The 24,837-nt window shown below is 32.5% G+C and overlaps 1 protein-coding gene across 1 annotated transcript in view; it reads left to right on the forward strand.

Moving 5' to 3' along the window:
• Positions 1 to 1,590: 1,590 nt before the first annotated feature.
• LOC149533960 (MADS-box transcription factor 22-like) overlaps positions 1,591 to 24,837 on the forward strand; it is a 153,086-nt gene continuing 129,839 nt past the window's right edge. Inside the window, exons 1-6 of the mRNA XM_089805938.1 lie at positions 1,591 to 1,774; positions 3,107 to 3,221; positions 3,306 to 3,520; positions 3,632 to 3,704; positions 4,252 to 4,449; positions 15,628 to 15,682. Of these exons, the coding sequence (XP_089662064.1) occupies positions 1,591 to 1,774; positions 3,107 to 3,221; positions 3,306 to 3,520; positions 3,632 to 3,704; positions 4,252 to 4,449; positions 15,628 to 15,682 (840 nt within the window). The remainder of the gene's footprint in view (positions 1,775 to 3,106; positions 3,222 to 3,305; positions 3,521 to 3,631; positions 3,705 to 4,251; positions 4,450 to 15,627; positions 15,683 to 24,837) is intronic.

Consider the following 24,837-nt stretch of genomic DNA (forward strand, 5'->3'; position numbering starts at 1 on the left):
GGAGATGGTTTCCTAGGCTAATTGGAAAAAAAGGCCTAGCACCCTTGGATCCTACCAAAGATAACTTTTTTCTAGTGGGCAACTTTGTATGGATCGATCCTCACCATTGATAACCTACAGTGTAGAGGGTGCCAACTCGCTAACTATTGTATTTTATTTCTTCAAGATGCAGAATCCATTCCACACCTGCTTATCCACTACCCCTTTTCCATAGTTGTCCCTATGGGAGGTCCAATGCTGTATGGAGAATGAATTGAAATACTTTATTCATTGGAATGGGCTGGTGGTGTATCCTTATCTTAGAAACTTATGGTTAATTATCCCCCCATATGTTACTTGGCATATCTGGAAGGAAAGGAACAATAGGATCTTTAAGGAACAAGCCAATACCAATGTGGGGGTGGCCCAACAACTTATTAGGCTAGTAAAAGAATGCAATGGGATCTGTTGTTGGAAACCCCATCCCCCTCCCCTGAATCCCCTAGGTGGTCTAGACATGAAATGGGCTTCGACATGGAATGTTGAATCAATCATGGCACAATTTGACAATTCTAAAGTCTTGGCTAGGAACAAGACGACATGACTCCCTCCCCCTCCATCTTGGTTCAAACTAAAATTTGACAATTCGGCCATGATGGGCAGCACCACAATAGGAGGTATCCTCCGTAATAGTACGGGAAATATGGTGGTCACCTATGCTGGTAACTATGGAGGCTCCAACAATGAAGTGGAAGCTATGGCACTCCTATGGGGCTAAGGATTGCAAGAGCTCGGGGGGTCAATAAGCTTGCCATCGAGGTGGATTTTATGCTTATCATTAAGGCCAGTAAGGGAGAAGGATAGAGTAACTAGTTGATTAAACTCATAATCGAGGAAATTTGAAGGTTGTTGGAAGATTACCATGACATCCAAGTGGTGCACATATAGTAGGAAAGGAATGGCATGGTAGATGAGCTGGCCAAATTTGGCCATGGTGTTAGGGACTTGATGCAATGGGAGGATGTCAGAATATTTTTGGATCATCAACACAAGTGGTGATGGAAAGGGAGAATACTTTCAAAAATGTCATATGATGAACCAAAATAGGTGGCAAGCTATCTTTTTTCCACAAGGGCGTGAGGACAAGACGATCCATAAAGGGCTTGTTTGAAAAGATAGTATGAGGATATGCATTAATGTCTCAATTGCTTGAATATTGATTACTGTTGTAAAAGGAAGTAGAGGGGGGATTTGGCGAGATATAGAAAATGGCCTACTAATAATCATAATGACAACTTATTGTATTCCCGCACTAACTACAATAAGCATCAGTCATTTATGAAGGGAAAGAGCCACGAAGGATGGATTTTTGTCTTTTGGGAAAATTTGTAGAATTATGATGACTATGCAATGCCTTTTCATTTTATCATTCAGGCTTCTTATTTTATATTTCATACTTGCAAAGAGGTTGTGTCGTCTGAAGATTTGGTTGTCAACTTGGGTGAAGACATGGGTGTTCGTGATCACATAGAACCAATTTGTGTGGAGAAGGGCATCCATAGTAGTGAGGCAATGATGCTCTACTTGTAGAAAGGCGGCCTCTTATCGTATATGGAGGGAATGGGGAAGCCTGATGAGATTGTCTCGATGCATTTCTTCCAAACTTGGAAGGATAGAAAGGTGACTGTCAATGGTATGGAATTTGAAATCTCTAAGGAAACCATTGCAAGGACTGGAGATTTCACCATGGAAGGAAAGAAATGGCGAAGGCATGCTAAGGTTAATGAGGAGCCCAGTTTGTGGAAAATTTTCAAACTCAAGGAGGAACCAACGCAAATGTGCAGAGAGATTTTCACGAGAAGCCCTCCCTAAGCCTTGGGACACCATCTACTATGCATTCATTGGAAGGTTCTATTTTTAAGGCTAGGAGAAAACATGAGGAGGGTAAAACTTTCTACCTTATCCACGAGGGGCTTATGACCAAGTTGTATATCCAACACCTAGCACAAAATCCACCTCTTTTGGTTAACTCTTTGGCCTTAGTGAACCCCAAAGTCTCCTTGGACCTTGGACTTGGGCCTAGCCATAAGAAGTTCAAGAAAACCCATGGCCCAAAAGTCAAAATGGACCCAGAAGCCAAAATCAGCCTCATCGAGTTGGACTCAGATACTAAGAAGGAGACACAAAGCACCAAGAGAACCAATAAGTACCTCCAATTAGATAAATTCAAGCCCTCCCTCTAAGAAAAAAAAAAGATTCCACATATGAGTCTTCTGATGGTGATGTCAAAGCCGCAAGAAAAAAGAGATTACCTCAATCTGCCCCTAGCCATCTCAGCCCTTCTCATATCTTTGACACCCTGGAGGCTACTCCAGCTAGAAGTGGGGGGAAGACGTCACTTCCCCTAGAAAAGAACTCAACAAAGACACTGGGAAGAAAGGGAAGCAGAGCCATAGTAAGGCCAAACTTGAAAGCCTGGAACATTCTATAAAGGACCTAGTTGATAATCAAATTGGCATCTTCCAGTGATTTGAAATGTTGGTGGAGTTTTCCACCAAGGTCATGCACTCCGCAACCACAACCTAATACTTCATGTAAGTCAAGAAGGAGGAGAAGGATTTGGGCAAAGCTACTGAAACCACCCAATCCATCTATGGCTTTCTGGCGAAGGACTGGCTAAAGACCATCTTAGACAAACTGGTTAAGGGTGAGGGGGAGGATGCGGTCAGGGATGTTGTTGAGGAAAATGATGATAAGCAAGGGCAAGAAGAGAGCAATTAGCCCTAGTTCTAGTGTTTTGTATGTGTAGTTTTTTTATGCGTAGTATTTTGAACTTGATACCCCATGGGGTCTTAGCTTTTAAGATTATGTTGATTAAGAGCACCATTTTGTATAGGAGTTGCTGTTACATCTTAGAGTCTTTAATGGATATTAGTCTAAGGTACGATAGTACTATTAATCATGTTGTCGACAAATTTTGTTTTTTGAAGTTTAAAAATAGCATAGGATGGACAATTGGGAGGTTACCTCTGACTGATTGTTCTGCTGATTGTTCAGCCTATTTGTTACTTGGGGTCAACCCCCGTTCTTTTTTGGTTCCTGGGACATCAGTTAAACACGTAATAAGTTCCTGGGACCACTAGAAGCAATACATATGTTGTGGTCTTCCGGGCACTGGAAGCGCTCAGATTCATTGCATACGGCCGCTTGGAATGTGATGGAACACTGACTGACCGTGACTGGTGAGAGATAACACAGCCATTAGAGAAAGTTTTATCAACTGCGATTTTGCGCGGCCATTAATTATGAAGGAACTTGACTTTTAGGGTACACCCGCAACAACCCTTAACATACAGCCTCCCCCGCATATTTTCTTCTCAGCCATTAATGGAAACTGTACAATGCCAGACGTGGATGGTGAAGATTCGATCCGGACGACTTGCTCTCGATTCTGTATTTGGAGAGCTTAAAATGGCTTTTCATCTGGCCAGGGGCCATCTTGCCGCACAACATTTCCGAAATAAAATTGCGGCAACTTCAGGCAAATCCGGAATTCTATTTTTCGAATTCTACCCTGCGAAAGAGACAGGAAGCTACCGAAAATAGCATCTTATCTCATCTTTGCTTGAGTACGTAAGGCTGCATTTGAAAGGTTTGAGGTCATTGCGAGAGCGCCTGTATTTTTGCAAGGTAATTGCTAAGATCAGCTTGTTTCGCAAATATTTGTACTGATTTTGAAAGCTCTCTTCAAATATTTGTGTAATTTCTGCAAATATTTGCGTATTTTAAATGTTCTTCGAAAATATTTGTATAAGTTCAAAAGATCTTTGAAACTATTTGTATAATTGTAAAAGATCTCAAGAAGATACCGAAAATAGCATCTTATCTTATCTTTGATTGAATACGTAAGGCTGCATTTGAGAGGTTAGAGGTCATAGGCAGAGCTCGGCTCAGTCGCCGGCATCAACATTTTCTTGATTTTCCTGAATTTCAGTAAGGGAATCGTTATATTCTGTTTGTTTTGCAAATATTTGTGCGATTACTAAAGCTCTCTGTAAATATATTCGTAATTTCAAAAGCTCTTAGCAAATATTTGTGTAATTCAAGAATTTCATTGAAAAATATTAGCATAATTTTAAAGTTATTTGAAAGTGTATAATTTCTAAAAATCTTTGCAAATATTTGTTGTAATTTCACAGAAACACTTCACAAACAAAGCATTTAAGTCGTTGTTTTGCAAATATTTGTATAATTTGAAAAATTCTTTTGCAGGTATTTTAGGTTTACAATGGGCAGAGAAAGAATAGAACTAAAGAAAATAGAGAAAGCCGCAGCGAGGCATGTAAGTTTCTCGAAGCGGAGGAAGGGTTTGATAAAAAAGGCGAAGGAGCTCTCTATTCTCTGCGACGCGGAGATAGCGCTCATCGTTTTTTCTGCATCAGGGCAGCTCTTCGAGTACTCCAATACCAGGTACCATTTTCTCGTCCCTGATTTTATTTATTTAGGAAAAAATCTATAGTTTGTTATGAGATTATGCACGTCTTTAAAATGGAGGCAAGTATACAATCTTTATTAAAAACCTTATTAGAAATATAATTAATAAAAATGAAAATAGCGTAAATATAATGTCATTCTTAATAATTTTCAAAGTTCTATTAAAAATTAAAAATAATTAAGAACATGTGTGATTCTTTTCTAGATATGGATTTTTTATGTAGACTTTAATGTTTTAATTTTGGATCTATTTTATCATCCATATTATTTGCTTGAGGTATCTTATTGCATTATGATATCCTTTACCACAATGTTGAAGACATGTTACTATTACTCTAATCAATCATAAGCTATATTCCTTGAAAAATAAAATTACTATAATATGATTCAAAAATATTAAGAAACGTTGGAAGATTTTGAAATAACTAAAATTCAACAATATTAACACATTTTTAATTTCTTTTGTGATTTTCATATAAAATTGAAAGAATTTATGTTGGTGATTGATTTTTCCTTTTTCGATCATCTTATCTTCTTTTTTTTCTTTTTTCTTTTTTCTATAAAAGCAGTATAGATCTCCCTAAGAATTTGATTTATTAAAACAAATTAGTGTACTTTAACAATGTTAGGATTGCCAATGAGGTCAATATGTTTGGCTATTTCTAAATTATCCCTTAATCCAACCTTAGCCCTATTAAACAATAGGAAAATATTATCTTTAGATTTTGACAAAGAAAGTCTTAAAAACGTTTACTAGAAAATCATTTTTGTTTTAATTTTTCACTATTTTCATATATGATTCTTTTAACTTTGAATATGAGTTATTAGAAGTGGAAGACATGTCATAGACATAGAAGAACTTTGATTCCTTTAGATTTTGATTTGTGAATTTATCCATGGTCATATAAACTTAGTAAGCTTGTAATTTATATATGTTTAAAAGAAATATTTTTCTTTACCAAATTTTTTTATTAATTTTACTACTACATACTGAAGAATTATTATTTTCACCTCAAACTTGATAAGCTAATGGGTTGCTTCACTTTCTTTAAAAAATAATTATTTGACTTTCTTTAATTTGATTCTGTATTGTATTATGGTTCCATTTGTACATTAAAAAAAAAGGTTCCTAGTCCTCTTACATTTGACTCCATCATTGTTTTTATTCTAGTCATCAGATGACTACTGTTATTTTACTATCTAAGAAATAATATTTATCAAAATATAAAATCTTGATGTTATAATTTATTGATAATGTTAATCTCTTATAGATATACTTAATTTTTATTCTATGATCTATATAATCTCCTAGATTATACCATAGTAAATCATAATGAAAAAAATATTATGGATCAAAAATAATTTACTATTCTCCACATTTTATGAGGAATTAATCTAGTCATTATGGATCCTCTTCAAACATTATTTTTTTATCTATTATGAATTAATCTATATAGAACTAAACATAATCATGACATGATCTCATAAATATTTTTAGAAGTGCTCTTTTTCAATATTTGTTGCTACAATACATAACTAAAATTACACTCCATAAGCATGTAAATATGGTTTTATCCAAATCATTTGGTTCTACTCTAACTTGATAGTAGCCACTAAATCCAACTAAAAAGGAGAAATGTTTTGCATAAAATATGGTTGATGAAAATAACATTTAAGGTAGTAACCTTTAACTATCAATAGCTAAAATAGATATTATCTTTTTTAATCTTAATTTTGAAAATTTTACTAGTGGTAAAGTCAAATTATTAGCCAAATATTGGATACACAAATCTTACCCTCTAGAGTGTTTTCTCTTGATTTTGTTAGCTCTCTAAGGGTTGAATTTATCATACCTAAATTGGATTGTTTTATTTGATTGAGTATAAATATAATGTGCTTACATGGTAATGTGAATTATTTTTATGTCACTATATTTCTAAGCAAAAGCTTCAAAAAATAAATGAGGCATCTCATAATTTTTTTAGATTCTAAATAATAGGTCAACTTTGTTCAAAGGTGTCTTAATTTAATTCATGATTAACTTGGAATGAGGACAAAATTGATGTAAGTATTTGGTATACAATAATATGCTTGCAACAAATACAATGTAGCTATTTCATGATAATAATAAATAAATTCTTCTAATGGTATAATTTTTACCAAAAGGGATATCAAAGATACTAAAGAGTATTGTTAATGAACTTAGGGTTGTTCTTATGTACTTATTTATATTGGGAATTATTATGAATATTTTCATCATTTATTTATAGTATTCTTATTGTTACTTAGTAAACTATTTTATTATAAGCATTTATAACCTATTTCCCTCGTACAATGATTCATTTATGTGAATTGACATATTAATGATTAAAAATATGTTTAAAATATATGTGAAGTAATATAAAACAATGGCATGGCCACAAGTGTAATTATGGGAACCATAGTACTGATGAGGGATAAATTTTATTAGTACCCATAGATTAGTGGTCCAAGAGAGGCATACCAAATAATAGTTATTGGCATTACAAGAAAACAAAGGACCAAAGAATGAATTTATAAGTCAAGGAGTTGGCGTCAAAATTTGAGAGAGTATTGTTCCCATATCTATAGGCAAGATATGAAACATATTAAAAAATCTAGAATGCAAATTAGGTTCTTGTACTAAGTTTTCAATCAAAGTTTTAGAGTAGAGGTAGATTTAAAACTAGAAGGGGTAGGAATGAACAATTTTTATAACAAGCCCCTTTGAAGGGAGAGTAACATATTGATCAAGAAGTAATTGATAGGCAAGATTGTTCCAGATAGGAATAAAAAATCTTTTGTAGATATAATTTCATGAAAAAATATAAGATCCAAATAAATGGAATCAACATTTGTTAAAGAATATTACAAGAGATGAATGGAACTAGTGTTTCCAAAAACCTTTTCACTTTGAAGACAAGGACTACTATAGACAATATTTTCAAAGTAGGATTTTGAGGGTGCAACAATAGAAAAGAAACTTGAATACTAAGGCAACTCTCAATAGGAGGAGCCATGGAGATAGTCAATGGAAAGTAGCCCAAAAAAAAAAAGGTATTAAAAAAACCCTACTTCAGAATCTTATATTTGAATAGTAGAATCATAAAAAGTGAAGTGCCTCCATTAAATGTGATGGAGGATGGCCACCATTAGACCAAAATATAAAGATGGTGTGAAAGAAACTAGGGATCTCTTACTAGGACAAAATCTTTACCTAGTGGATTTTTTGTGGTAGAATTATGGTCAATGGATATAAAGAAGAAAGATGTACTTTTGGCACCCCACTTGATGGATGAATAGGGATTATTTATATAGGATTTAACTCCTATTTTAACTTGTTGAACAAAGCCATAGAGATTGTTACATTATGGATCATAATGTAATTCTTATCCATAGAGTATTGGAAGAACAGTGTGTTAAAAATTATAGGGGATAAAATTAGAAAATTTGTTAAGGAATATGAGCAATTGGATGATCAAAAATATGAGATGTGTGATAGGATATATATGGAGGTACTACGATTTCTATTAGTCCCCAAACCAATTAAACTACACTCATAATTTGATATTATGTATTAGTCAATTATAGGGGAAGATTGTCTAATCTTGTGATCTAAACATGGTTCAAAAGGATGCTCATCATTAGAATGCTACAAAAAAGAAAAAGAGAATTAAAATGATATTGAAAGCTCTCAAATAGGCAAATATAAAGAAGGAGAAGAATACAAGTTGGTAAAGAAGATTCTACTGATCAGAAGCCTAACCACAACTTTTTGCATAAGAAGTAAAGGATTCAACACTATTCATAATTAATAAAGCTAATCAAGTTGATAATGAATCAATAAAATAAGATAATGGAGGAAACAAAAACATGGGTTGGGAGATCTCCATGGAAGAGTCAAAAGCCTTTACACTTGATTTTCTCTCTCATTTTTTCCTTTTTCCTCAAAATTTTAAATTTTCCTCGAATCACACATTATTTACCTCAAAATTAATCAATATTTGTATATATTATACATGGGGTGACTTATACCTTGGGGAGTTAATCTTGGTAAATTTAGATGCTTAGTAAAGGGCATTTCTCTGTACTCACCTAGTATAGTTGACCCTTACAAAAATTAACCCCTAAATCCCTATTAAAGGAGGCTTCCTCTATTCAAAAATCACAATTACAATACACAAGAATGCATTTCCCTCTATAGATCTTTCTTCTTTCTTCATTGGAGATGTAAAAATTGGCCATAAAGGGAGGAGATCTACATTCATACATCTAAGATATCTTCTTCTATTCCTATTTAATATTTGTGGTGATTTATTAGCATTTACTATAGGTTTTATTGTCTTGCATGATTTCCTTTTGGGATTTTGTGTTGAGTGAAAGCTATTATATAAACATACTTGATCACATACTAAAGACAATTATATTTACATGGTATGATATGTTGCACTAAGGTTTAATCTCTATTTAATTATAGCATTTATTTTATTTCAATTCAAGGTTAATTCCTAAATAGGGGCTTGACCAAGGAAACCCTCCAACCTTCAAGAATTTCCCCTACTATTTGGTGTGCAAGTATAGATTCATAGAGTTTCAAATCTAGATTTGTAGATCTAAAACTAGAGTTACAAGTATAGTACCAAGACCTCTAGATTTGTTTATTATGGGTATAGGTTGCCTCAATATTGACCTATGCTAGTATAGGAAACTTCATGTTTTACCTATTCCTTTGACATTCAAATTTTCACAATAGAAATTTCAATCTATTAGGTTTTCATATTCTCATTAATTTCTAGTTTTAGTATAGTTTGACAAGGTTTCTACAAATATGAAGGTGCTTCATCTACTAACCCTCAATGTGATTCCATCTTCTTTCCCTTTCCTTCATATAACTTACTTTGATACACTATATCTACTATCTTGTTATTTATTATTGCATAAATATACATTTGAATTTCCTTTCATTTACATCACATTTTCGTCCCTGCATTCTTACATAGATAGAGAGGGCCTTAGAATAATACATATTATTGTCACTACATCTTGCATTAGCACCCCTTCCTCTAATTGAGTTGTGATAATTAGGTTTATTCCAAAGAGGTTATAATGTTTTCGGCCCCTTCTAATCTACGTTTCAAATGGTTGTCTACTATTGATCGTCATCATGTCTTATACATTTTGGTGTATCTAGGTTCTTACATTTTCATTCTAATTTTAGTGTTAGATCTACTTGGTTACATTATACACATCGAGTTAGATCTCTCTTGTATCACATATTTCATCATTGTGTGTATAGGTTCACCTTATACATTTTGGTGAACTCATTTCTTTTATGTGTTATACCTTTTGAGTGGACATTTGGATATTCTAGTTGTGATCTCTTTTGTGTCTTCATTGCAATTTAACTTTTTAATTGGATCCTCGTTGTATATTAGTCTTTGCACCTTCATATTTAGATCTACTTTGTATCCCCCTTGTTTGGTTACATTGTATAAGTATTAAAATCTTATTTGCATCTTCACATTGTTTTGTTACATTCCTATTTTTGAGCCCTAGTTGCATACTTTTAATCATGAAACTCTATAAAATAGAGTATTGTGTAATCACTAATATGATCACCTTTATTATTTCTTCTCTCCACTAAACCCATGAGGTACATTATAGTTTATTTCATTTCATTATGTTTATATATCTTTATGATATTCTTGCATATAACATAATGAGGACAACTAATGCAATACTTCTCTACAAGGAATATTTCAAGATTATTATCAACATTTCATGTACCTTCTTGATGCATATTTGAACTAAATGCATGGAATATAGATATTACATAAGGGTATCTATAAATGAGATTGTTGTCAACCCTCTTAACTTTATCCTTCTTAGTTAAGATCAAACTCCTAATAATCATCAAAAAATTAATCATCTCCAAAATATTATCCATGATCCAAATTTTAGAAATTGTATAGATGATTTTTCTTCTAGATCTTTTGGTAACATTGCTTTTCCTTCACCTTTCAAGTATGGGAATACTATTATTTTGAAAGTTAATATTCCTTCTACTATTCCCCCTTATACCACGCATGCTCATACAAGATGAATCATCTATTCCTTCTACAGTATAAACTACTTATAATGTAAGCTATTCTATCACCACTCAATAATGCTTCAAAACTTTAGGACTAGATATTAATGAGAAAGGTATTACAATTTCTATTAATCCTTCTCAAAAATTTCATAAAGATGGTTTAAGTTTTGTTCCACTGGCTAACCCTTCTCAACTTTCTAAAGATCTTGTGATAGAAACGCATTGATCTTATCAGTCTCCAAGCAATTGCTAATTCCCTTGATGATTTCCCTCCACCCATAATTGATAATGCTCCTATATCCCTACTTCCTAAAGTTCATCATGTTGATTATTGTCTCCTTCTTCATCTAATTGACACTATCAACACTTTTCCTCAAGCATAGATAAGAGCACGATTTGTTGTCAATAGATTTAAATCTTTAATTTGATTTTTTTCTATTATATATCTTTAAGGCCTTGAAATAGGAGTGTTATATTATATTAATTTATTTTTATATTTAATCTTATTATTTATCTGTTCAATTTTCTTTCAGAAAAGGATTATTACATAAAAAAAGAAAGCATAGACAAGTGGGACCTAATGTAGGAGCATCTTGGGTGAAGGGAAATCTTGAATCACCCAAAAAAATATTTTTTATTCGTCTTTCAATAAGGGTTTTCTCAATGAAAAGTTACTATTTCTGGAGGCCTACTATTTTTATAAGTTGCTTATTGGAGCTCAAAATGTTATGTTTTCATCCCTCGAGGTTGTTGAAATGAAAATTTATAGAACAACCTATTTTGACACTTCCAAATTTTAATAAGGTATTTCAAGTTCATTGTGATGCCATTGGTAATGCAATTAGATTTATTTTGAGCCAAGAAGGTAAACTTATTGCCTACTTCAGAGAGAAGTTGAATGATGCAAAAGGAAATATATTATTAGGAGTTTCATGCTATAGTTTAGGCATTGAAGAATTGGAGATATTATATTTTCCTAAGGGTTTTGTTTTATATATTGATCATCAAGCTTTGCAATACTTGAATAGCCAAGGAAACTTGAATTAATGACATTTCAAATGAGTTAGGCTTTTGAAGATGTATACATTTTTGGAAGATAGGAGTGCAAATTCTAATAGGGTTATTTATGCTCTTAGCAGGAGATAGATTTGGCTAAAAGATATGCAGATTGAGGTTGTTGGGTTTAATAAACTCAAGATTTTGTATTGAAAATTTCTTGATTTTGGTAGAGCTTGGACATCTTGTACAAAACTTATTACTCTGATAAAACCACATGGTTGAATTTAATCATGTAGGATGATATGTTATTTAGAGGAATTCAATAGTGCATTCTAAGGAGTTCTATGAGGGAGAATCATATTAAAGGAAAGAATGGATACTTTGGACACGATAAAACAATTTTTATGGGTAATGAAAATTTTTACTGGCTACAATTACAACACGATGCTACAAAATTCATACAAATTTGTAGAGTATGTCAGATGTAAAAAGGAGTCAAGTAGGTTACATGATTATAGAAGCCATTACCTGTATGTGAGAAGCAATGAGAGGATATCAATATGGACTTTGTTGTTGGACATTTACCGAGGACTTAGTTTTCAAATATGGTAAATTTCATTTTGCAGAAGAAGAATAATGGTGTTGTTCATGTAATAGAATTATTTTTGAGAGAAGTGGTAAGACTTCATGGTCTACCAAAGAGTGTAGTTTTATATTAAGACAAATTTAAAGTTTAGCTCATCACATCACCTACAAACTAATGGATAGACAAAAGTAGTGAATAAGAGTTTGTGAAATTGGTTGTGATGTTTGTTTGGAGATAAACCAAAAGGATGGGATTTGATTTTAACAAAGGAAAAAAATTCATATAATAATTTTGTTAATAGGAGCATTGGTAAATCACCATTTTAGATAGTATATGGAAGTTGTCCTAGAAGTGCTTCTAAATTGAGAAAATGGACTAAGGAAACACAAGTAGTGTCAAAGTTAAAGATTTAGTAGAACACTAAAATAAATTATGTGAGGAATTGAGGAATCATATTAATAAAGTTATACAAATTATAAGGGTAAGGACGATGAGAAAATGAGGCATTAGAAATTGCTGATAGGAGATGAAGTCATAGTTTGTTTGAGAAATGAGTGATATCTAGTTGGAACATATAATAAGTTAAAGATGAAGAATTTTGGACCATGCAAGATACTGAAGAAGCATGATTCAAGAAGTATCTATGAAGTAGAGTTGCCTAGTGAATCTGAATATTTCATAACTATTTAATATTTTAGACCTGACAGAGTATCATGAAGGAGGTATTGAAGATAAGGTCACATAAGCACAATGGAGTATTCTAGCAATTACTCCAACTAAAAAGGAGATTCAAGGAATCTTGATAGTCATGTTTGTAGAAACATAAGGAACATGAGTTATAAAGAATATTCGATCAAATGAAAAGGATAACTTGTTTAAGATTCATCATTGTTGACAAGGGAGTAGGTTAATTCTCTTGGTTTTGCTCTAAACACATGTGATGTGATAAGGTCACATCTCAAATTACCCTGGGTGTCTAATGTAGGAGTATCTTGTGTGAAGGGAAATCTTATATCAACCAAATAAAATTTCTAATTTGTCCTTCAATAAGGGTTATCTTAGTGTAGAGTTACTATTTATGGATGATTTCTATTCTTACTAAGTTAGTCATTTGAGCTTAGAGTGTTTTAATTTCATCATTGGAAGTCCATTTTAGATATATCATCTTTCTAATAAAGTTTCATTGCAATGTCAAGTCTTTTTTTGAAGTTAATGAATTTTTTTGGTATTGGCAACAAGGTATAAAAAGCTTTCAATTTAGTTTTGAAGGCATTAGAGACTTCAAAAAGGGGTTAAATCTTGGATGATTAGAGCTTTTACACTTTATTTTTTTTATATTAGGTCATGGCATTTCCAAAAATGGGTCATAATAGTCAATCAGAGAAACCATCAATGAGTTATGGTCTTCGGAAGCCGCACCACCTGAAATGGGCAAAACTTAAATTTCTTCAAAATTTCTTTTACATTATAAAATTTGTGTGGCCTTCTCTATTGTAATAAATATAAAAAAAATTAGGCTTGCCTCAGGTTCTAAGGTTAAATTTCTAGAACATTCTTGGGTAGTGGAAAATTGCCTAAATAAATAAGGCATGTAGGGTTGCCCATGGCAATTCTAGGATGTTGGTGTTGGATTTGGCTTACAGAATATGTTAAGACAAACTACCAAGTTGCTTTGCATATTTTATTTTTAAAATTTGTGAATCTATACTTTTGGATATAATAAGAAGCCAACCTTTTGTTCTTCCAACTTGTTGTTATTTATCTATTTCTATTATGTATTTGTATTATTAAGGGGATTATCTTTTATTAGGATTATTATAAAAGTATCTTATATACTATAATAGCATTAATAAATAGTGAGAAAAAAAATTGAAAAGTGAGAAAAAAACTTTTGATAAAAGAGGTAAATAAAGTCATTTGATAATTTTATCCAAACAAATGATCACATTTGGATGAATTTATTGTAGGTTTCTTTCCAAACAGTTGGAGAATAACTAGATTTGATATTCATAAAGAAGTGGACAAATATAATCAAAGACAAGGATGTTGGGATCCCTAAATTATACATTCCTAGCCCTCACACCCAAAAATATACACCATTAGACCAAAATAATTATGTAATACCTAATAGGAGAACAATAGCCAATGGGATCATAGTGACTCATGAAAGCATTCATACAGGTTATAAAACTAGAGAAGAAAACATGATAACTGAGCTACACTTTTGAAGTGTATTATTTGGTTAACAATTTTTCATTGTCCTCAAAAGTTTGGGTTTTTGGAAGAATGTATAAAATGGATAAAGGATAAAATTTCCTAGTTATTTTTCTTATAAGTTGTTAGTATCTTATTTTTGCATTTGGAAAGGAAATTTTAGGAATTTTGGATATTTTAATACAATAGTGGAGTTCATTTCTCTCCTCAATAGCCAAACTCTTTCTTGACACTTGGATTTTATCCTAGATTTTGCACCTTTAAGAAAATTGAACTAAAAATTTAGCTACTCTTATTTTGATAAATTATTAGTCAAGTAGTAGGATTTAGGATGATGCAAGCACAAGGGAAACTTTTGTTTGAACCTAATATGCATAAGCAATTATCTTAGAGTTAGATCCATCACGAATGTGGATGAATCATTTGTATGCATACTTCTTGTCAAGAAGGATGAAGCAATAATAATTTTCTAAATACAACCTAAGGGTTTTGTATTGATTGTACAAAAGATTTTCCACAAATTAGAGAATAAATCCTTATGAAAGGGTGAATGAAACCCTAGATACAAATTTAATGCACAATATAGTTAGCACGTGCTAGTTTTTACAATCATAATTATTGAGATAACTTAACCTATTATTAGCTTAACTTGATTACATGAAACAATCCATACATTTAGCTAAGTGAATGAAGTAATCTTAGAACCTTGTTAATTGAATAAATAGATGTTGTGGTTATTATTCCAATAGGAAGTACATGCAAGTGAGGCAATAATAATGATAAAAAATTACTAAATATTTTTAAATAAATGTAAGATAAATAGATATGGATAAGGATTAAATCATGAACAAAAAATGAAACAAGAGTATGCCACTTATTGACATGTTATTTTGATAAACTATCACAACAAAATAAAATAAGTAGATCACTAATATTAATTTTCTTGTTACAATTTTATTAAATATATATTATTTGACATGTCTACTAATTAAAACTATTGTAAGTTCCTACTTAACTATTGGTGCATTGAGTTTTATAATATAAAGTTTTCAGATTTTTTGATGCTTTTATAAATTCTCTTCTTATAATAATAAATATCAATTATATATTAAATGATAGTCTTTAACGCTAGAATTTGTGTACCTTTTGTATTTAGAAACTAACTAAAAAAATCAATATGTATATTTTTTCTAAAATATATAATTAATTTTTTAATTATTAATTTAACATTTCTTGTTTTCTAAAGCATGAAGAGAATCTTGAGGAAGTATTGTGAAATCTTTGCCAGAATTATACTTGAGGTAAACTTTCACTACATTTTTTTGGCATATTCATAAGAAATAATTTACTCTAATAGTGAATGCTTATTATCTTTACAAAGTATCATTAAAGTTATTGAGAAAAATCATTCGAAAAAATTCATATTCAATAAAAATAGAACACACAATCAAATAGTAAAATATAGAATCCATGCATATATCTATTAATATTTTCTTTAAGTGTAAGTTTCATTTATTTATTTCTACCCCTAAATAAACATGATATTGTGATGATACTATCATACGTTCTTGTTACTAGCTACAATATAGGGATCAAAATGACTCTAATTATGAACAAACCATGCTTCTATTTCAAGAAAATATTATCCCAATAATATTTGTTAGTAATATTTTCTTAAGTTATTGCATAAGATGATGATACCATTTTAAAAAAATTCTTAGAATTGGGTTGGTTATATTGGGGCTATTGATGTGTTCTTAGTCATTTTTATGTCTAGTTTTATATCTTTTTTCTATATTATTGTCTTGAAATTTAGTGTGTCAACTCTTACATGGAGCTTTTCTTTTGTAATTATCTTCTATATTTATTTTATTGAATGTTATCCTTGTTGAAAAAATGTAGCGTCGAGAGGACATTATTATCCTTTGATTGAACAAATTAATAATACCAAACTAATTGGTATTATGTTTGTAAAAAAAGGTATTTTAAAAGGGAAAGAATAAAAAACTCAATGAGTGGATGAAATTTATTCAATCATGCAACTATAAGACAAATGAAATGGTTGTCTTCATTATCATAGAATGCAAATCAAGACTTCTTGATCAATGCCAAACACATATATTGAAAAATGTATATGTAAGATGAAATATTACATATATAATACAAAACAAGATAATAAAAATCACACATATATATGTATATTGGGTAAGTGGACAAAGAAGAGGGACCAAAAAATTTACACATTCTTTTTTTCCCTCAAAAAATGCAATAAAGTGTGTGTGCAATGTAGTGCATGCATATTATGGCTTGGATTGATCAAGCCTTAGGTTTGGCAATTTAAAACATAGCATGTGTTCCCTATAATGTGTACACCCTCTGTAAAGTTCCTAAATAAATATAAATATGTGAAAAAACTTATAAATAGATAAGTAAAACACAATAGGATCTACCATATCCTTTTTAGCTCTAGGACCATATATAAAATGTAACATTTAAATATAAGCAATCCTTTCTTATACTTAAGTTGCATATTAAGTATATAATTTTAGGATGTTTGAGAGTAGTTTAAGATTCATAGGAGATAAGATAAATAGTTTGGATTCTACATACTTTTTAAGAAATTTTAGACTTATCTAAATTTCAAGAATTAACACATTGTCTTCAACATAATTCACATTAGACTATTGATTGTAATCTTAAGCCCTTCACTAGTAGATGATTGTTTAAGGATTATTTCACATTACATAACAATTTAGTTTGGTAATTGACATTTGTGTTTAACCGAGAGAGAGAGAGAGAGAGAGAGAGAGAGAGAGAGAGAGAGAGAGAGAGAGAGTCCCTTGTCAGTGGTAGGTGAGGAAGATGGCTTTCACTTAATTACCAAGGAAATATTTTGAACACTCATTCATATGGATTTAAATGGATAGAATTAGATTATTTTGCCCCTCACTACCCTATATCTCTTGTACTGACCCCTCCATCCCAATAATTAAGAACAATAGTGTTCTAGAGAGAGAGAGAGAGAGAGAGAGAGAGAGAGAGAGAGAGAGAGAGAGAGAGAGAGAGAGAGAGAGAGAGAGATCACATTAATAATGATACCTAAGTGGTCTAAGGAAAGAACCCATTACAACCCCTTAAGATACATTAGGGTCCCAATAAGACATATTAGAAAATATTAGTACATCTTATAACACATTAAGGGATGTAAACACATTACTATGTTCTAATGGGTCCTAATATGTCCTAATGGATTGTAATGGGGCCTAAGTGGTCCTAGGAACTCAAAAGACCCATTAAACCCCCTTTTGATCTATTAGGACTCATTAAAGCACATTGGGACACATGAGTTCCCCTTAAAACACATTAATTTTGTAGGACACACTTTAGGGTTCTAATGTGTCTTTATGAGCCCTCAAGTGTCCTAAGGAGTTGTAATTGATCTTTTGTGATCAAAAAACCTTTCCAATCTCATTAAAACCCCTTAAGACATATTAGAACCCATTAGGACATATTAAAACCCATTAGGGCACATTAAAACTCATTAAGGCCTCTTATGTGTCCTAAGGAATACTAATTCATCATAAGGTGGCATAATGTTTCCTAAGTGGTCCTGGGACCCCTTAAGAATATGTATGACCCCTTATACAACATAAGGACACCAAAAAATATTAACTCCCATCAATACCCCTTAAAACACATTAAGATGCATAGGACACATTAAAGGATTTTAGTGGTCCCTAATGGTTTATAATGTATCATAAGGGGGCATAATGGGTCCTAAGAGGTACTAAGACACCTTAGAACCCATTGCATCCGCTTGGGACACATTAGGACCTCTAAGAAACTCTTAGAACACATTAATCATTGTAGGCCACACTTTAGGAGCCTAATGTGTCCTAACAAGTCCTAATGTGTCTTAATGGGACATAAGTGTTCCTAAGACTTCTAAGGATCCATTAGGATAACTAAGGGCACATTAAGACCCTTTTGGACACAATAGAACCCATAGAACCCAATAATACCCTTAGAATAAATTAATAGGTGTAGGATGTACTAATTGGTTCTAATGTGTCTTAATGGTTCCTAATGTTTCCTAAAGATTTTTAATGAGACATGTCATCTTAGGACCCTTTAGGACACATTATAATATATTTGAACCCATTATGACACTGTAGAGTACATTAACCGTCATAAGAAAAACTAATATCTCCTAAAGTGTTAATAATGAGACCTACATGGTCCTAGGATCTAGTATGATGCCTTGTATTATATTAGGATTAGTTAGGATAGATTAGAAACCATTAATACATATGGATACATTAAGGGGTATATCACACACTAATGGGTTTGAATGTGCCCTAAAGGTTCCTATGGTATCCTAAGGGATTGTCTCAATGTGTTCTAAGGAATCCTAATAAGTCCTAGTGTGTTCTAAGGGATTTTAATGGATCCTAAGTACTCCTAAAACCCACTAAGACACATTACAACCTGTTAGGATGCATTAGAACCCGCTAAGGCACATTAGGTTAAAAATAGGTCAAAAGAGTATATAAGGGATCCAAAAAAGTAGATAGATGTGACGAAAATATTAACTCCCTTGTGATAGGAAAATAAAGATGAAGAAGTGAGTGACAAGACCAAAAGGAAGATGAAGATATTATTGAGAAGAACCAAGAAGATGAACACAACTAACTAACGTGTCCATGAAAGATAAAGAAGACTCTATCAACACTCAAGTGTAAACTTAAGCTAGAATGAACCCTAGAGTGCAAGCTAGTATGCAAAGTGCATGTGAAAGGATTATATAAGTAGTATCTTTTCTATCATTTAGCCTTATTAGGGACATTGGAAAATTATACAATCATCACTAGTATAACTACGAGGATATGAATATGATCTATATTAGATAGGTATATGGGAATCTATCCTATCCATCAAAGATGAAAAGGTCAAGATGAGGGTGCATTTAGATTCCCCAGAGTTAGTATAGCAAGATTATGCTTGCATCAAGACAAAATGTCGAGATGAACATAAAAACGCACTTTCAAAAAGAAGACAAGGATGTAATGTTCAAGATCCTAAGTGTTAAGTGGGTCAAGCAAGATACTCAAGACACTTAAGATCTAACAAAGTACACCTACAGATAGAAATTAAAGGGAAAATGCCCCATGCTCCCAATCCTATAGTTCATGACATCTATGAGAGACTATTAGGGATGGAAAACTTGGTAATGCAATCATCACAAATAACACACAAAGATAATAAGCCAACAAGTCTCTATTAGTCTTCAGTTTAAGTGTGTCTTAAAGTCACATGATCATCTTCCATAGACTTAAGTCTGCTAGTGAGAAATGTCGCAACATCCTAAACTAGACAAGGGATCCAATAAGTGTTGAGAAACACTTGATGTCAAGGGGAAGTGTTGAAAAAAATTGTTTGAGAGTTGCCAAAGAAACCCTAAAACACTTAAGAGACCTTGATAAGCATGGACAATATGTGCCCCCTAGACATAGACAATAATGAGTTCTAAGGTAGAAAAGGTAAAGAAATGTGAGATGAATGGTTTGGAGTACAAAACAATATATTGATAGACATAGATGCAAAGGTCTCAAGTAGCACCTATTTCCATGTTTTCACCACTTAGAAGGGTTTTCTTTTTTCTTTTCTTTTTTAGGATCTTTAATGATTTTTTAATATTTTTGAGATATTTGATATTTTTGGTGATACATCAGAGCACCTATTACTATGTTTTCACTAAGATGATCATTTTTGAGGACCATTGAACTGCATTTTTGGATTTTTCCAGCATCATATATATATATATATATATATATATATATATATATATATATATATATATATATATATATATATATATTTCATAATCATTAAGTATGTACAAGCACTAAGCAATGGGATCACTAAGAATAGAATTTCTTCAAATGTAGTATATTGATGGGCTCAGGGAGCTATTGTACTTCAAGTGTAGAGAGTTGATAAGAACCAAAGCCAAAAGCAGTAGTAACAATGTAAGGACCCATCCACTTAGGTTCAAACTTTCCCTTCTATTATTTATTTTGTTGATTCTTCAGATTTTCTCCAAGGACAAGGTCACCAACTTGAAACTCCCTAGGATGGACTTTCTTATTGTAGCTAGCAAACATTCAAATTTGATATGCTCTCATGTGATCAAAAGCAACCTTGTGGTATTCATCCAAGAGATTAACCTCTTGTATTCTCATAGCTCTATAGTCCTCGTTAGTAATCAGCCCTTCCATGTAGACTTGCAAGGAAGGAATCTCAACCTCTAATGGTAAAACAACCTCAAAAGCATAGACTAGAGAAAAATTTGTAGCCCTAGTAGGCATGTGTATGCTAGTCCTATATGCCCATAGTGCAAGATTAATCTATAGATGTCAATCACATCCAAACTTATGTATAGTTATATGTAAGATTTTGAGAAATGTCCAATTCAAAGCCTCAACTTGACCATTCCCTTGGGAGTACTATATAGAGGAACAATGTTGTTTAATCTTAAATTTCTTGCAACGTTGTATGTGGTCCTTATTGTTGAATTATCCTCCATTTTTAATGACTATAGAGGAGGGAATGTCATAGGAAAAGATGATGTGATTTAGGATGAAGAGAGAAACATGTTTTCCTGTAGCTATAGAAAAAGGCATAACTTCAACCCATTTAATGAAATCCTTAGGAGCTATAATATAAATTTATTTCCAGTAGAAGAACTAGGATGTATTTACCAACCACATCAAAGGCCCATTGTTGAAAAGGCCAATGTATGATAGAAGGAATCAACTCAAGTCTAGGAGCATGAATCAAATTACCATGGAGTTAATACTTTTTGTAGAAGTACGCATACTACATGACATTAGCTTGTATAGTAGGCCAATTGTAACCAACCCTAAGCATTTTTTGAGCTTGTGTGAAGCCATTAGAGTGAAACCTACGAATATTGTCATGGATTTTAGATAATGCTCTTTTGGACTGATCCTTCTCTAAGAACCTAAGTAGTATTCTGTCTAGACCCTTCCTATACAAGTTACTAGAGATAGTGGTATAGTAGGAGGTAATTTGAATGAGTTGGCAGTTTTCATTGTGGGTTAGACTTCCAAGAATAATTTGGTCACATAGGTAAGAATAGATGGTGGCATATAAAGATGGTTCACAACCAACAACAATAAAAATGACTCTATTGTTAGGGGAATCATAGACGGGATGACATAGCTCTTCCACTAGGAATTTAAACCAAGACTCATGTTCTTGCAATTGTAAGATAGATACCAAGGTAGCCATAGCATTAACAACCTTATTTTTAGCTAAAAGATTTTGTTGAAAGGTAACAAAGGTGAAATAGTTCCTCAAAGAAACAATCAACTTCTTGTAGGGAATCAACTTGTTATCCATAGTTTGATAGTCATTGTTCATTTGATTTATGAAAGGTTGTGAGTCTCCATAGATATGTAGCTCATTGATTCTCCATTTAATAGCCAATTTGATCCTGTTTGTAAGAGGCTCATATTCTTCTACGTTATTTTTGCAAGGGAATAATAACTTTTAGGAATTAGAAATAGTGTATCCATGGGTTGTAACATACAAAATACCAGCTCCAACACCATTTTGAGTATGGGATCCATTGAAGAACATCTTCCAATTTCTTTGAGTGACATACATGATAGATGAATCTACAAAACCTATTCGCATAGCAGCACTATCTTGAAGTGGGAAATCGACAAGTTGCTATGTACTAGCTTGTCTATCTATGGCTTTATGTGCAAAGTATTCAATGTCAAATTTGGAAAGAATCATCATCCATTTAGAAATTTAACCAGTGAGTGCATCTTTACTTAGGGGGTACTTAATAGAGTTAATTTTGGCAACCAACTGTGTAGTATGAACTAGCATATAGTGTCGAATCTTTTTGGATGCAAACACTATAGCGAGATAAGGCTTATCAATACTGTTGTAATTGACCTATTAAAAAACTAGAGTTATGTTGATGTAATAACGAGCTTGCTTCTTTCCATGTTCATTGTGCTATGCTAGTAATGCCCTCTAAGCGAGTAGTTGTAGCTAAGATGTACAAAATTAAAGGCTTTTCCAAAATAGGAGGCATGAGTATAGGAGGCTAGGCCAAATATTTCATGATTTGATTAAGGTTGTTATCACATTATCTATTCCACACACATGTAGACCCCTTATACAATATTTTGTTGAAGGGTTGTGATCTATCATCTTAGTTGAGAAATATACCTCCTTATAGATTGAAGACGTCCTTGAAGACTTCTTAATTGACTAATACTACAAGGAGGTAGCATTTTCATAATTGTTTGTACCTTTTTAGGATCAACCTTAATGCCCTTAGTAGATATGATGTATCCTAGCAATTTACCAAAGGTGATGCCTAAGGCACATTTCTTAGGAATGAGCCCAAGCTAAATTTGTTCCATGTGGTACAATATCAAACTCAAACCATCAAAATGATTATTCCTTTTCTTAGACTTAGCCAAAGTGTCATCTACAAGATATTCCATTTTTTTATGCATCATGTCATGGAAAATGTTTGTCATAGCCATTTGATATGTAGCACCAGTATTTTTTAGCCAAAATGGCATGACATTCTAGCAAAAGGTACCCCATGCATAGGTGAAAGAATTCTTCTCTTAGTCTTTAGGAGCTATCTTTGTTTGGTTATATTGCAAGAACTCATCCATTAAGGAGTACATCTCATAGACCGCAGTCATTCCCACTCTCTTGTCAATATTAGAGAGTAGAAAATCATCCTTAGGGAAAGCTTTATTTAGGTCTCATAAGTCAGTGCATACACAAAGGATTTGTCATATTTTGAAATAGGTACAATACTTTAAATACATTTTGCATAGTCTATAGCTCTTAGGAATTTGACACTAAATAACTTCTATAATTTGGCTTCCACCAAGAGAGAAACATGCAGATGCATTTTACTGAATTTTTTCTTAAAGAGCTTGATACAAAGAGTTATAGAAAGGTAATGAATGATAAGGTCAGTGTTAAGATTGGTCATGTTTGCATAGGTCCAAGTGAGGTTTATCTTCTTTTCAATAAAGAACTGAGTGAGTTGTTCCTTTTCTTCACTTAATAAAGGTTGAACTAAATGTATAATATTTTGATACTCTTATGTATCAAGATTAATAGGATGTATAGTCTCAATCAATACTGATGATATATGTTTAAAATAGTTGGGTAGACTACCAAGTACCTCATCCTTAGGTACCTCCAAGAGGTTTTCACCTTTGGATACATTTGGATTTTTACTATTTTTAGGCTCTAACGCTACCACAAAGTGGTTTTTGCCATCAGAGTGCCTCTTTTTCATATTGTTTTATTTATTTTGTGACTAATGTACTTGATTTTTTTTTGTCATGTTGATAGTTGGTTCACTGGTTGAATAGACTACAAGCTCAATGGAACTAGGGTAGCAAGAAATCTCAAAGTCATTTTGAAAGGATAGTATCTTAGGTGGTTGACTTTTTATAAACTAATCAATGAGATTGGGGTGCATGAGTGATAGCAAGGTGAAGGATTTTAGGATGTTAAAGTGAAGGGAATCATCTCCAATAACTAGAGAGTTATAATCTATAAGGAATTCTTCAAAAGTACCTACATGTAATGTATCTAAGGCCTTCCTACCAATATGTTATATGTGAGTGAGATATCAAGAACTTGGAACACCACATCCTTCTCAGTAGGAGGTCAACTTGAATGGGTAGCACATTAGACCTTTGGAAGAGTGCTCAACTTTATCATAGGCCTTGATAGTAATCTTCCACCTAGGATTAATAGAAAACTCAGAGAGACCCAATTGTTGAACAACATTGAAGGAAATGATATTTATCTCTGCACCATTGTCTATCAGCATATGTCTGACTTGGGTACGATAGATTTAAACCTCAATATGGAGTGCAAGGTTATTTGGATGGCTAAGCAAATTTTTATCTTCTTCATAAATTTTAGGTATTCTAGAGTAGAGATGTGGTTTACCATAGCTTGGAACTTATCTGCATCAATGTTAGTATGGACACTAGTTGTACGTATTACTTTCTCTAAGATCTCCTTATAAAAAGGGGATATTTCTATCAACTCAAAGATGGAAATTTTCATAAGGGTATGTTGTAATCGATCCATAAGTCATAAGTGGACTAGAAGTAGTGGTGGTAGATTTTTTCCTGGACAAGGAAGACCCCACTTGTTTAGCATGAGTTTTGTTGGAAGTAATAGCAACTTTAAGGACAACCTTGGTTTGGCTCTTAGTAATGACATTTAATCTTTCACCACAAGAAGAAGAGGTGAGAGTAGTGACTCTCAAGACAACCTTAGGCCTTTCATCATCCATCTCATAGTTGGGCTCCTCATCATGAAAATGCTCTCATCAACAAGTTCAAGCATATGAATAACATTA

Source organism: Cupressus sempervirens, chromosome 10 (genome assembly GCF_028749045.1).
Source record: "Cupressus sempervirens isolate cs-2001-9-10 chromosome 10, ASM2874904v1, whole genome shotgun sequence".
In the NCBI taxonomy this organism is placed as follows: Eukaryota; Viridiplantae; Streptophyta; class Pinopsida; order Cupressales; family Cupressaceae; genus Cupressus; species Cupressus sempervirens.